We start from the raw sequence: 15,826 nt of genomic DNA, 5'->3' as shown, positions 1-15,826 counted from the left end.
CAAATGAACTGGCTTTTAGATTAACTACCGGATTAGCTCCTACACTAGCTAACAGATTAGCTATCCCATCTCTCTGATTGGCAGTGGTGTGCGGATTAATACTGAAATATCACTTCCTCCAATACCAGATATTTATGTTCTAGAATTGATTCTCATATTAAAATGTTGATGTTTTAAAAAGTTGGGAGTGTCTAAAAAGTTGGTAGGAACTACTACTTCTTCCGTCTGTCAATGGTATGTGAAATACTGCTGTATAAATGCATAACGGCTCACGTGTGCTCACTCACTCAGTTGATAATAATGGCTGATAACACAGGTTTGCAACCAAAGAACTGCGTAGGATTTTTTTTTGATTGAGTTTCTTATAGTTTTTTACTCACTGAAACCTCAAAATATTTTTAAAACTCCATCACGTCAGGCTTTCTTTCAAAACTTTTAAACAAATTTTTAAAAGTAAGGTTGAGACTTTTTAGTTTAATTAAGCGTTTAACTCCTAATGTTTTGCAAATGAAAATTGTAAGTGACGGAGGTAAATTGGCATAATTTTTGGATTCAGCACCCTAAAAAACAGAATTTTCCAAAGATACGATAAGAATACGATGATGAGTTTATGATATGTGGACCTAAAGGGGAGGATAGGTACAGGTGCTGCTAGGGCAAGGCCGACGTTGCTTGCTTTCTTTTGGTGCTGCAGGATGGAACAATACAGGTACAGAGGGAGAAAACGTGGAGCTGTTGGCGACGTGTGGCACTGTTGCTGAATTTTGGAAAGAGACTCAGGTCAAGGGTTAGGTTTTTGTGCTGATGTTTAAACAATGGGAATTCATATCAATGGGAACTCATATCAATTCAATTGGCAGTCCTGAGTTGAGGTAATAGTTATATTAGTTATGTAGTAATAGGTATGTAATAGTTATATATAATAATATAATTGCTATTCGAAGAGCAAAATAAGGAAATAATTTTGAAAATGAGGAGTGGAATCACCATTTTAAATAAATCTTTGATTTTTGAAATAATTTACTTACGTTGCTTTTTTAAAAATGTATTTTTAAAAAAAATTATGAACATTTCTTTTTTAAAAATGTGATTTTAATAGAAAGTTTAATCAAGCATTTATTAATGGATTAATAATTTATTTTGAAATATGTATTTATAAATATTTTATATATTTTTATTTTAAATTAAATTATTAAAGGTGAAGGAAAATCTTAACCTTGTTCAGGAAATCTAAAATAAATTGAAATGCGCACAAACAAGTTGTCTTTGTGAGGTTTTATTTTCCTTTGCAAAGGGGTCAATCAATACAGAGTAATACAGAGTCAGAAAGGCTTTTGACCAAGAAGAAGTACAAACAGAAATGATCTACCCACTATCGTCACAGAGTACAATCAGAACATTTCGTACAAAAGATAACTTGTACAATTGAGGATATTCTGTATTAAAAGAGTATATAGAGATTGTTGTAAATAAACATTGTGGAAGAGTCTTAAATCACACTTATTTCTTCATATTTTGCTACCCAGGAGAAAGACTGTCGTATAGTTTTATAAAGTAGTTTGGAGCAATAGTTCTCTAGGCTCTGTGAAGCTCTTTCATTGCCTTGGAAATGAATGCATGGCCTTATATTGGCATTTTCCTGCACTTTCAATCCAGTTATTGTACCTGACTGCTTTCAGAATTATGTTTTTCATTTGTTTGTTAAGCCACTTAACACTGACCTATGAATCAACTTAGCAAATCTGTATCTTTAGGCACTTTACTACAATGGCAGCATGTTGCAAAAGTACACAATTTGTTCCCATTTCTGAATCTATATTACAAAAACTAACAATACAACTGGACTGACATAAAATATTTTTTGCACCTAAAATGTTATTCTCAAGGAGCTATTAGCTGAAAACCAATAAGAGCACAATACACACCATGCACGTTGCATGAAAAATCAAGGTCCTGGTCCCGGTTCCGATGCCATTACCGCAAGCACTTTTGCAGTGTTGTATTACATATTTTTACTTAAAGGTCAACAAGAGCCCATGTGAATTTAATGAAGAACTAGATGCATCTGATGCAGGGACAGGAGTGGGGTTTTCACAGTTTTTTGTAAAATTCCATATTCTTGTGCCTTTTTTCAATCACTGTCTAAACTAATCAGAGTGTAACTAGTAAATGGGATTCCCAAGTGCAGCATCATCTTCAACACTACCATAGACACTGGTCTATGGTAGTGTTGATACTTGAATAGCTCTACTCAGGACTGCAGACCAAAGCAAACATCACCTTAGGACCATGGCCTGTACCTATGACTCTGGTAATAGAGTTTGGTTGTCCTCAAAAGATATTCCATTAAAAATGGAATACACTGTGCACAACATGGAATCTGTCAATGTCTGGGATACACGTTACTGTTTCAGTTTAAGTATCATGCCACAGCTGATAGCAAATGTTAACATAAAAAGATAGCTAGTAAGTGAGGATGAGCAGGTGTGTTCACACCGAACGCGATGGACGCGAACAAAACGCCCCAAACGCCCCTAATTTGACGCGTGCACATTCGCACCTCAACGCGTGTCCAAGAAAAATCCATAGCGCGTCAAAATATCATATTTTGACGCGTGTGAACCGGAAATGTGGGAGGAATGTGGGAGGAAGTTGTGCCAGACTGGTATCTTTGCAAGATGGCAGCTGTCGAGCTAACGCTTGAAGAGAGAGTCTCCCTTCTCTATGTACTGTGGAGAGCAGAGCAGCGGCGTAAAAGACGTCCTCGCCGTACCTGGGTCCATCAGGTCCTCCAGAGGCGTGAGCAGTTTGGTGAGTTTCACCATTTGCTCCAGGAGCTGCGCCTGGATGACGGCCGATTCCAGCGATATCACCGGCCAGTTTGAGGACCTGCTTTCCCGCGTCGGTCCCAGAATCGCCTGCCTAGACACCAATTACAGGCGCTCAATCCCACCTGCAGAGCGCCTGTCCATCTGCCTGAGGTTAGTAAAAGTATTTAATACGGTAGTCCTTTATTGATACCTGTGCTAATATGCTAAACCATCCATTTATACACTGCTAACATGGATGTGCTATGCTAACAGTGAATGCTGTCGGTGTTTACTGATAGCAAACTGTGGTACGGAGATATTTCTAGTGATACTCAGGTCTCATCAAGTCCCGATTTAATTCGATTTATGCTGTTATCAGTGTTTGCAATGATAGCATGGCTGTGGTGTCACATCAATGTATGCGCTCGCTGATATCAAACTGTAGCATTAGGACCACTGAGTTAACCTTTGTAGTGATACTCACTCCTTTTTATTTAGACCTGGTTTAATTCTGGTATAGTTGAATATTTGTATATAATCCCTGCAGCTGTCAGACTCTATAACAGGGGTCACCAGCCTTTATTAAAACAGAGTTAGATAAAACTGAACAGTTTGGTTCATCTTTAGTTACATGGTTCTATCTTGATAAGCTATGTCTTATCACAGATTAATTTTTCAAAAATATTAATGATTTAAGCAAGAAAAGGGCTACATGTCAACATACAACTCTTTATTTTTATTAATTTCTTACTTCATTCCTACCTGATTGACATGTTTAGGAATTATGAGTGATTGGCTCACTGTAGTTGTGAAAGTTGCTACCAATCAAATTATATGTTAAAGTTAAAACAAAACACAACTGTTTTAGATATTATCTAATATACATTTTGTAATTATCCTTATAATTACAAAATGTTTTATGTAAGATTTAAGTTTTGTGATTTAAATCTGACATCACAAAAGTATTTTGGAATTTGAATAATGTATTTTGTAACTGCAGTACACATAATACTAATTTTGAACAATTTTGTCCAGGTTCCTTGTCACCGGGGACTCCTTCATGACCAAGCGTTCAGTTACAGAGTCGGCGTGTCCACGGTGAGCCAGATCACCCCCCAGGTAGCGACGGCCATCTGGGACTGTCTAGTGGACGACTTCATGGCTGTGCCTTCACCTGGAGACTGGCGGTCCATCAGAGGGATTCCAGGAGCACTGGAACTTTCCTCTCTGCTGTGGAGCTCTGGATGGGAAGCACGTCCAGACAAAGGCACCCCATATATCATATAGGAGACACACACAATGATATACACTAAATATTTATTCCATTTCTTTTTTGTGGTTCCCAAATTTATGCACCTGCTTGATTTTGTTTAAACAATTATTGCACACTTTTTGTAAATCCAGTAAACTTCTTTTCACTTCTCAAATATCACTGTGTGTGTCTCCTGTATGATATATTTAACTGACATTTTTTATTGTAACAACCAACGACTTATACAGGAAAATAATGTCTATTAACAAGGTTTCCCAAACTTTTGCATCCCACTGTATTAGTATATTTTGTCATTAGTATAATATGAAATAAATTCTACATGTGTCAAGTCGTGTGCCAACATTTGCTGTGTAGTAGAACTGAGACATTAGTCATTATAAAAATTTATTTGAAATAATATTAAAATTCTCAAACAGAAAAACATTAAACATAAATATATAAAATATAAGTATTTACAGAGAGACAGGAATAAAAAGGACCCAGCTGCTCTCCAGAGCAGGAACAAGGCTGAGGAGGAAATGCTCCATTGGAGACTGGTGTGGACTCTTCAGGGACTCCAGGATGGCCAGCTCCACCGCCGACGGACCGTCCTGGGACCAGTCCCTCATCTGCCTCGGAGCTGTCCTCCTCTGTGGGCCTGTAAAACAGCACAAAACACAAAGAAATGAGAAGGCTGCTACTAGATTTTAATTTCAACATTGAAAAAAACAAAAACAGGATATAATCAGATTGGTTGTAGATATTTAGTAAAGGTGATCACAAGGCAATCCCACCGACTAAAAAGGTATCAGTGCTTGCTTTACATACCTGTGGGTGCAGCAGCAGGAGCTCAGGGACTGGGGAGCCAGGAGAAGCAACAGGGGACGCTCTGCTGCAGAATCAGTTGGCTCTATCAATACAGTATTAAATGTTAACATGTTGAATATAATCAGAGAAAGTATATACAGTGGTCCCTCATTTATTGCAGCAGGGGTTCTCAGAATAACTAGCCCCTGGTCACGCACTTTATACACTGTTTTCCCCACACACATGAACATTAGTCACAGTTCTCACAATTGATTCTCAAAGTGCAAACCTTTGTAGATTGCAAAACGTAAAAGTATTATTAAGCCGCGGTTTGTCTTCATCTGCCTGCCACTTTCGTGCGCCTTTTTCCCTCGCGGTGCAGGTGTCTATTTCCGAATGAGGGTCATAGTTATGGGTGTTTTTGTGCTGTTTTTTCTATTGGACGTGATGGTTATCAAAACCAAACATGATAAATTTGGCAAGCGCAGGAGACACGACACGGAGGAGATTTGTCAATCAGGCTGCAGAATGCAATGCTGTACGGTGCAAAAAAAAGAAAAGAAAAAGAAAATCAGCGAAAAAGCGAAGCAGTGGCGGATGAGCGGGACCACTGTGTGCTGTTTATTAATAAACAAAATATATTCCTATATGACAACATGCATAAAAGCAGAACGGTATTTGTACGTCAGTGGGAAAATAGCGGTGGCTTGCTAGCTTTTGTGTGGCTTCCCCGGGTCAGCGAAAACTTTCAAAAGAGAAATGAATGAACTTACCAGGTTGCCCGATCTCTTTACATATCTTCCTCCAAGCTCGTCCTTTATATTCCTGTCTGTACAGAAAGCAGCTGGTGTCGTACAGCTCCGTGTTGTTTGCTACAGCGCTGATTAGCCTTCCCCCCATTGAAGTATGAAGGGCTTTGGCTGGATCTGCCCCTTTGACCTAGGTCACAGCCACGTCACCAGGCTCCTGATTGGTTGTCGCGGCGCGATTTGACGCTGGAGTTCAGATTTTTCCAACTCGAGCGGTAGACGCGAAATGCGCGTATGCACAAAATGCAACACAAAAACTCACGCGCGTGGTTTTTTTCGCGAGTCAAACGCTCCAAACGCGCTAGACTGACGCGATTTTCTGGCGTTTTGGCGTTTTCGCGACGCAAATCTGCTTCCGAATTTTCGCGGGAGCCGCAATCGCGGGTCATCGCGCCTTTCCATTGACTTTACATGTAAACCTGACGCTCTGGCCGCCTCTATCGCGTTCGGTGTGAACACACCGTCAGGATTAAAGAAAGGTGAGATAGAGTCAACATTACATTGTTATTGTTTTTTTCTGTAACAGTTCCTCTCATTGAATTCACAGAGTTGGTTTCAATAATTTCCTGTTTATACCACTGTTATGGCACAAATAATCAGAATCAACAGGGACAACTTCAGCTCTACAAAAAAATACTTGTAACAGGCACTTTTAGTTACTTTGTTGTGACTGCTGAAAAATGAAAGAAGGAACTCTACCAGTTCTCTTTTCAAGGAATGACAATAAAATCCACACCAAGACCTAATGCGTGCGAGCATCGGCAGAGAGCACTGCATTGTTCCTGACAACAGATAAAGGTACAATCCTGGTTTCAAATTCAATGTTTTGCAGGCTCAGACAGGCACATACTTTTCTGCCACTCCTTACTTCCTCATTCATTAGTTCCTCAGTTAGCACATGTTTTCTGTAGATCAACAACAGCACAGTGCAACAGTGCACAGTCCTGAGTTTCAGGAGTTGCACAAATTGGACATACAAATTGGACTCTCTAGAAAGCAGAGTCCAATTTGTATGTTTCCCTGAGAGTCTCCCCATTGACAAACAGTCTGAACACACACAAGCATATTTTATGTATGATCTACAACAGCTCTGAAACTCCAGAACAGCTTCAAAGATCTGTTATACACAGAGTACCCTAACTAACCCTAACATAGATCTTTTTTTTCTAGGAAAACAAAACCAAAGTCAAAAATAACAAAAACAACCAAGAGATGCTATAACAATAAATAAATAAATGACAAAAAATGAACTGAACTGGAGATTTTAGTCTTAAAGCTGAAAGCTGAAGCTATAGCATGTTCCAACTACACTTTTCACATGCAGTATATTCTAAATAAACGAAACTAAGACCAAAGGAAAACATAATAAAAAAAAAAGTAAAATAATTTTGAAAGAATAAATAACAATAAACATACAGAAATAAACACACACAAAAATATTCTTTTTTTTATAAAAAATGAAAGTTTTGATTCACTTTCATATTTTTTAGCACCATGTTTTTAAAACTTACATAGTGGTACACACTCTTAATAATTTATAACAGCTACTATTGACTAGTTACTAATTATTTTACATTTTATTTTGCTGTAATTTAGTGATGATGTATCTGTCGCAACATTTTTTTCCACTGCATTCAGGCACTGTTCTAAACTTTTCCCAGAGAAAAATAAATGACTATAACTGATGATACATTACAGCAAATAAGGTTTTAGCAATTTAGATACGATTCATGCATGTCCAGTATAAACTGTTTGGGGTCCAGCACTGAACCCTGTTGAACCCCACAGGTAACCTTCAGTAAATCGAAATCAAAGTTAAAATAGTTAAATACTACAGTATCAATTAGTACAGACATCTGTCATCAAAGTAACTGTTTACCTTTGTAAATGTTAGATAGCTAACATTTTTAGAATTTTTCTATTTTAATCCTAAATAAATGAAATAAATTTATTTAAAAATGTACTAAAAAAACACTTTACTGCTCTCACCTCTCTATGCAGAACTTTAGTTTAAAGTGTGCACAGACGATCTGAATATTAGTTCAGGTTATGCTGAGTGCATGTGTCAAGTGTTCAAACCGACTGAAACAGACATTTGAGAGCTCACAAACACACAGTAGTTTTACATATTTGTCAATGTGACTTTTCATTTGGTAATGACACTAATTACTGTGAGTTTCATTTGGAATAAGCTTCATCAAGAGATGAATCACATTGACTGAATAGTGAACAGATTCACCTTTGGCTTTTCATTCAGATGACATAATTGTTCTGTCTGGCACACGGGAAGAAGCTTCTGATGGTTTTCAGCCAGCCCTCTGTAAAGGAGAAACACGGCATCAGGTCAGATCAGAGTCCTGACCAAGACCAAGATCAAATGACTGTGTGTAGTTAGTATGAAGGACAGAGGATAATAGACACTCACATTCAGAGCTGTTTTTCCTGTTTCCTGAAAACGTCTTTGCTGAAAACAATTACTTTGTACTAAATATAGTTATTACTTAGGACTGTAGTTTTATTCTCTATGATTTCATCTGCAAAAAAAAAACTCTTCCCACTTCATGACTGTTACTGGAGATTAATGCTTCAGTGGGAAATCTGCACAATTGCAACTGCAAACCATTCTGAAATGCTATGAGGTAACCCATTTTGTAACCTGATGTGCTCTTCCCTACAAATGTAACTACCTGTTGCATCAACACAGCTCACAACTGCTGTCACTTTGCACTTTTGTAGTTTACTACACAGGTTCTAAGATTCGTGATAGCCTGCATTCTTCTGTCTCTCACACTGCTTTTCATTTCCTGTATAACTCATCAGTTCTTCAGAGTTTTTTTATGTGAAGACAGACCTTCATAGACAACTTACTAATATGCTTAAATGTGACTGTAGATGTTTCTTTGAAACAAAGCAAGTTAACACACTAAGACATCATCAGGATCTTACAAGCTCACATCCTCTAATACTGACCTTTGACCCAGAGTGCCACTACTTTCTGTTTCAGTGCCTTTCCATGCGTGTCATACATGGTGCATATGTAAACACCTCCATCTTCAGAGCGAGGACCTAACAAAGTTAGGCTGGCGTTTCCTGTGTTCCATGGATCTTTCCTCATCTCTGTGCGGTCTGTGTGAGTTGTGTCTTTACTTTTCCGATCCTTCTCATACACAACCTTCATTTCGTCTTCTTGGATATGTTTCCACTCCACTTTGGCGGTCTCTGTATTCCTCAGTTTTTTGGATATGAAGGGTAGCAGGACAGACTCTGCTCCCTCTGTCACATCAACAACTTTGAGCTGGCAGACTGAGGGAACAGAGCAGAACATGAGCTGTGCCAAACAGAAACTGTAAATCACATTAAAAACAAACATTTGAAGTATAGTTGAGACGAAAATCAGTGTTTAAAATGTTTTTAAAAATCTGATTGAGAAATGTCTTGATGCATTTTCAATCATCCAGGAAAGTAAATCTCCAAAAGTTGATTCTGTTCATCTGGACGTAGCGTTTTGTGGGAGAAACGTTTCGTCACTCATCCAAGTGACTTCTTCAGTCTCAGCTGACTGCAGGTTTCCCCAATCTTATAAACAGTACATTTGCATAATGACCATTGATCAACAACCACTGACCAAAAGCCACTGATCAATGGCCATGAGTACCATTCACAGAGAGTTGGGGAATGGCTGCAAGTCATGAGAATTTGCATGGTTATGATTAAAGAACTGACCTCCCAGCCCATTGTTCCTTCAGTGGGCTGGTTTCAGTCATTATGCAAATGTACTGTTTATAAGATTGGGGAAACCTGCAGTAAGCTGAGACTGAAGAAGTCACTTGGATGAGTGACAAAACGTTTCCCCCACAATATGCTACGTCCAGATGAACAGAATCAACTTTTGGAGACTGATTGAGGAATAATTGTCATTAAGTCAAGTTATTTTGTGTTCCACTATTCAGACAAAAGATAATTGAGAGGTTTCACAGAGGTATATAAAGAGGAAACTGCACAAGACATCAACACTAATTTAAAAACATTAGAAATGAGACGAAGCTACTTCTGGATATTCTCTCACTCACAAGGGGTTGCCTTTAATTTTTCATTTGGCAGGTTTGAGATGCCAGGAATATCCACACGGAGAACTCAGATAGCACACCAAGAATCCAGACAAACTCCACTCAGGTGTTTCCACTCTACCCTAATTAGTCCTCATTGTATCTGTATGTAGACATAGCTCCAGCATACCTTTGTCTTTTGTCAGAATTTCTGTATTGTCCTCCTCGGGTTTCTAATCCTTGTTTTGTTCATTGTTTTTTTTTACCCTCGTGTTCTTTTGGACTTCTTTTGGCTTTTTGGATTTCAATGCTCTTTGAATTTGACTTTAATAAAGGTTACAATACCTTTCTTTTTGTTCTTTTGACATGAGGTTTAAATCCTGCATTGGGGGTCTTCATTGAGAGAAATGTGATTTAATGGCACTGAGAGGTCAGTAGCTTTTTTCTGGTTGATTGCACACGCATGTTTTAGGTCTGTACGGGGAGCCTGATGGAGGAGAAGTGTTTGAGGCAACCTGACTCTTTCACTTCTCTGTTACCATCTCGGCAACACTGTTTAATAAAACTGGTAAGTTGAACAGATGCAGGCTCCAGCTTTCAAAAAAACATCTATTAGGAATCACTTATTTCCATGATGTACAGAGTTTAAGCCGTAGTACATTTACTTTTGATAATTGATGTCCTTTTTATACAATTTTATGTGTATTGGGGTGTTTTCATGGTGTTTTATTGTTAGAAATGGTTTTAAATAAATCAAAATTAAATAAATAATTACATGACAACTATAAAGTTAATAGCATTTTATAATTCTGCAGCCAAGAAGAAGTGCAGAAAGCACCATTTCTGGCAGTCTTCCTATAAGTGTCACCACACACCGCTGCTGGACAGGCAGAAGGAATGCTGCTCAGGCTGATTCAGCTCTGCTGCCAGAAGGACAGATACAGATTCATACCACACATTTTTATAACACACCTGTCCAACAGAGACAGGTGTGTTATAGGTTTACTCTGTCAAGTTATCAATAATAATTTTCCAAAAGTATTTCTGGGGAAAATAGTAAAAAATTCATCTTATTTTTTTATATCCAGTCAGAACATGTAGTAGCTGGGGCTTCTGTAGAAACTTTGCTCAGTGACATCAAATGTAAAACTGAAACTGTAAGCACCGCTCCTTTAGGAGCAGGCCAGGTATTCAGCATTTGTTACTATAGTGATCTATAAAGGGCCACCCACCCACTCACACACTACTACACCCACCTGCTGTTTTCTTCATCCTTTGATATACAAGACACATGAAAATACTAATGGCAATAGCCAGGACAAGCACCGGAACCAGGACTGCTGGGAGAACTTTGGGCCAGATTGGAGGAGGAGGAGGACGCTCTGTAATGAACACAAACACAACCTGAACATGATGCTGAATGTTTTGAAGAATTCATTAATAATTAATATGAATTCACTGATAATAACAATGCTAATTGAAATGAATTCTAGTATGACCTCTGCTTCAAATGGATTTAAGATTTTTAAATCTTATTTTGATTGTTTTTATAATGAATTCTGCTGATGAAATCACAGTTATATGTTGGTTTATCCTTTTTAAACAGAAGTCTGACCTTGGATACGTTCACACTGCAGGCGAAAGCGCATCAAATTAGACTTTTCTGACCCCATGCGACCCATATCCGATCATGGTATGACAGTTTGAACAGCACAAATCCGATATTTTCAAATCCGATCTGGGTCACTTTCGTATGTGGTACTGAATCCGATACATATCCGATGTTTTAGAAAGCGACTGCTGTTTGAATGGTCATGTCGCATTAAATCCGCCTTTTACATCACTGACACAAGACAGACGCCAGTTATCAGCGCCTGGCTATTTAATCTGCAGATTCTGACAGAAATCTGCAACTATCCTTTGAAGCACCGCTCCTCTCTAAAACAGCAATAAGGATAATTATTAGGCCATATGTAAATAACAAAATAACTTTATTACTTAAAGCAAAATTGGGAAACGTAAAGTCCGAAACAAGTCTTTATATTAAGGGCCATCAGTCAAACAATACTGTTTGGTCTGGGTCTAAACAGAGCGCGTTGTGTGTGACGTCTTCTTTTACGCTTTGAGGGCCGTGAATGGTTCACACTAGAGCGCGTTTGCTGTCACATTTTATTTGTAGTGTAAACAACCAGACAAAAAAATCGGATTTGATCAAAAAATTGGAATTGAGCATTAAGACCTGCAGTGTGAACGTAGCCTTTGATCTTCTCTGGTTATGTTGACCGTTCCTGAAAGCCTTTCATCTTTGTAATGTTGGATGGTCACTTTTCTCTCTGGTCACTCTCTAAGGGGAATCTACAGCACTGACCTTTGACCTTTAGTTGCACTTCAGTCTGGTTCTGTTTTTCTCCAACCTTGCGTACGGTGCAGGTGTAGAGTCCACTGTCAGAGAATGTAGGTTTTCTCAGAGTGAGGCTGAGGTCTCCGGTCTTCAGGGCGTCCTTTTGAATGGATGTTCTGTTGACGTATTGTTTATTTTGCTCTGTAAGATAATCACCTTCCTCTGTGCGAACATGGATGATTGAAGGATTCAGGTCATCGCGTCCCCACACAACTACACCCTCTTCAGCTGGAACGGGAAGCTGGCAGAGCAGAAGGACAGACTCCTCCCCCTCATACACCTCGACTCCTGAGGCATACTGGGAAACTGAGGACGCAGAAAGAGGTTAAATCAATCTGAGTTCCATACTAAACAAACAATGTGAGCCGGTGTAGAATTATCTGTAGCTCAATTGTGCAAACACATGAAAAGAAAGTCCAGCTTTCCTGTTTCTATTCTGAAATTTAAGAAACTACAAAACGAAAACGGTAGTGGGTGAACTTCTGTCCTGAGTTCCTGAGGCTAAAAAACAGACTGGAGATCAGTTTCTGAAAGCAGATCTGAGTTTTGTCATAGTTAGGGGTGGATCAGGTGACACTGACTCATTCCTTAGTTATGAGGTCAGGCGGCTGGAGGCTTCCCATTTTTCCTCCTTTCCCATTATTTTCATTCCCCGTGCATTTATACACCACTACAGGATGTCATTACCCTTGTCTTTTCTCTCCCTTTTTTGTTGTTGTTTTTCTTCCTTCACACAGTCACCAAGTGCTGGTCATAGGGGATCATCTGACTGTTGAGGTTTTGATTCTAATACTGTAGGTTCTTTACAATATTAAGCTCCTTGACATGATTGTTGTTCTGAACTAGTGGTATATAAATAGGACAGAATTTAAATGAATTATTTTAATGTTTAAAAAACAAGTGGAAAAGTAGATACAGCTGAACTGAACCAGAATTGCAAAACTAGATTACAAAACTAAGACAGAACCTATAGAAATAAGCTAGAAAATATCTACTAAAAACAAAACTTAAAAAACATAACAATATACTAACTATGAATCAAGCAGGAATTAGTCAACAACAAACAGAACTCTTAGGTCCATAACTCAAAGATGGAGGACCATGACAATGTCACTTATTCAATATAACTATAGTATAAATCCTCAGAGGTATACACACAGTGTGAAAACTCTGTCAGCACATGTAAAAACATGCAGGAGGAGCACAGTAAATCGAGTAAAATAAGGAAATTTCCTGCCTCAGAGCCGCAGCGTGACATGACAGTAAGTACTATTAGTCAATATACAGCGATTCTCTGATGTTCATGCATTTTCTTTTGTGACCTTTAGATGAACAGAAATGTTAGTTATTGATTATAAATATAAATACAATTAATTTAATAAACATTAATAAACTAATGCTATGCTTTATACTGACATATAGAGAACACAGTCTGTTCAGGACCAAGTCTTCTGCCTAATATCATAATGTTCCACATGCATTGTAATTTAATGAAATATATTTTCAAGTAGCCTAATAAATGTGTCACTGCATGTACATCATCATCATCTGTCAAGTAAGAGAAGCAAAGTACAATTCAGTAGGCCAGGTTTCAACAGCATTGATGCTTATTGATGACCTGGGGTCGCCAGTTTCACAGCGGCAGGGGAAACCCAGTACAAAATGCATGCACGCAGTCAAGCAGTGGACTGGCAGGATTTTAATAGGCTACCGACTTTAATAAATACCCAGTATGACACTGCACAATACCGGTACATTGGCATGTGCGTATCTACCCAAATGACACAGTTACTGTGTAATGCGGATGTGTCCGACGCAGATCATGTTTTGTTCTTCTGCACTCTGCGCAAGTAATCAACCCATATTTGAACGCAGAGCAGTCCTGCTTCCACCAGAGGTATCAGTTATATCTGTGTTGATATCTCTGTGAAAAGCGGTGGAATTTAAATATTTACCCAACTGTAAGTGGGGGAGAGGGATGACAGAGAGACAGAGAGGTATTGAGGGAAGAATGAAAAACGTAAGAAAACACGCACACGGGAGGAAGCCGAAAGCAGCGATTAAGAACTGATACAGATGCTCACACAGACGATTTCATGTTCTTAACTTCATACTGGCATTTTAACAAGTTATATCTGAGTAATCTTAAGTTGTTACTGTGGTGAAATAACGTGAACTGGACGTGAAGAATCGCCACACTCGGTGCGTGTGTGCGCCAAGTGAGTATTTCAACTGTTGACTGATCAAACTGACAGAAACAGAAAGAGGAATAAAGGTGATGTTACCGAGCAGAAGGGAGACAAGCAGCACGATTATCCTCATCCTCCTGGACGACTCCAGTTTAATCTGACTGACCGAAGAACCAGATTAAAGTGACCGAGAGGAAGAAAACAGATGAACAGACCTCCTTCACCTTGCACTAGTTTATCGCCCTTCCCACAATGAATCCACCTTTACTTTCGGATTGAACCGGAAGTCTGATGCTTTCACAATACAATACATTTTTTAAATTATGTATTAAGTAATTTCACTAAAGAATGTTCTGGGCTTTTATAAAGCCAGTGAATTCACCGCATCATTATATTTGACCGATTCTTAGTATTGTTATTCTAACTGTTTGATGTTTAGTAAAGACGCTGGATTCGTGATTCTTTCTATTTACTGTAACTGAGGAGACATTGCATGCAAACAGCATGACTCAGGGCTGGGGACCCGGCACAGTCCTGTCTTAGACATTTTTACTGGTGCATGCGCAGTGCACTATTTGCTTCGAACAGGTATGGGAAACCCCCGTTTTACAATAACACTGGTGAGATGTTCTTTCTTTAGCTTAGGACTGTATGACTAACAACATCTTCAGCATAATGCATTAACAATAGATTCTAGTTTATAGCCTTATAGCTTGAAAATAATCATTCACTTCAAACCTGAAACTCTTTCACTGGTAAGAACATAATCAGCATTTCACTTTGTCATCATCAAGTTACATGTAGTTTCCATGAATAGCAATAGCATTTTTAAACAGTCCATCTTCTACGCCTTAGTGTTCATACGTGGAGTTTTGGCTTGCAAACTCTCCCAGATCATCTAATGTAATAACTGCCAGCCAGCTGAGAGGACTGTTCAGCCATCTACAAGCCTTTTTTGTACACCATCTGGAAGTTGTACCTTTGCAGTCTCAGCGTCATACGCTGCAGTCTGGCTGGAGCTGACTGTATGGGCTTGTTTAGGATTGTGACTAATGGCTGATGATCAGTTTAGATTTGGAGCTGTGACGTTTTCTAATGTGTGGGCATCTCATTAATTGCTTTGGTCTTCGCTGGATCAGGCTTTAAGCCTTTGCCTGTGAAAACATGTCCAACATAACAGGCTTCTTTGAGTAGGATTTGCACTTTAGGGGGTTAAGTCCCAGTTTGACTTCCCTCGCACGGTTGAGTACCATTCTGAGATTCTGTTAATGCTCTTTCATATCTCTTCCACCAGTGATTATGTCGTCAACGATGACAGCACAGGGGTATCCAGCAAAGATCTGCTCTACTGCACTCTGGAACACCTCACTGGTTGAGTTGATTCCATATGGCATTCTGAGAAAGCAGAATCTGCCAAATGGAGAGTGGAAAGTTGTGAACATGGATGACTTGAAGTCAAGCGTTATCTGCCAAGAGGAGCATTTCACATCCTGGACAGAAAAGACTGTGAAG

At 38.9% G+C, this 15,826-nt stretch overlaps 2 protein-coding genes across 2 annotated transcripts; one reads left to right on the top strand and one right to left on the bottom strand.

Moving 5' to 3' along the window:
* The first annotated feature begins 2,305 nt into the window (after positions 1-2,305).
* On the top strand, positions 2,306-4,243 carry LOC146367851 (uncharacterized). The gene is made up of 2 exons (XM_084913008.1): positions 2,306-2,981; positions 3,846-4,243. The coding sequence occupies exons 1-2, from the start codon at positions 2,725-2,727 to the stop codon at positions 3,910-3,912; spliced, it is 324 nt and encodes a 107-aa protein (XP_084769134.1). The 5' UTR covers positions 2,306-2,724; the 3' UTR covers positions 3,913-4,243.
* Positions 4,244-4,340: 97 nt separating this feature from the next.
* On the bottom strand, positions 4,341-14,562 carry LOC146367850 (uncharacterized). The gene is made up of 6 exons (XM_084913007.1): positions 14,411-14,562; positions 12,093-12,431; positions 10,981-11,106; positions 8,649-8,981; positions 4,891-7,996; positions 4,341-4,720 (listed from the first exon to the last, which is right to left on the bottom strand). Exons 1-5 carry the CDS (start codon positions 14,445-14,447, stop codon positions 7,932-7,934), a joined length of 900 nt encoding a protein of 299 aa, XP_084769133.1. The 5' UTR covers positions 14,448-14,562; the 3' UTR covers positions 4,341-4,720; positions 4,891-7,931.
* Between the last annotated feature and the right edge of the window lie 1,264 nt (positions 14,563-15,826).

This window comes from Perissodus microlepis, chromosome 18, assembly GCF_051167445.1.
Source record: "Perissodus microlepis isolate ML-2025 ecotype Zambia chromosome 18, ASM5116744v1, whole genome shotgun sequence".
Taxonomy (NCBI): Eukaryota; Metazoa; Chordata; class Actinopteri; order Cichliformes; family Cichlidae; genus Perissodus; species Perissodus microlepis.
Note: the sequence above shows the minus strand (reverse complement) of the source record. Positions and strands in the feature narration are given on the sequence as shown.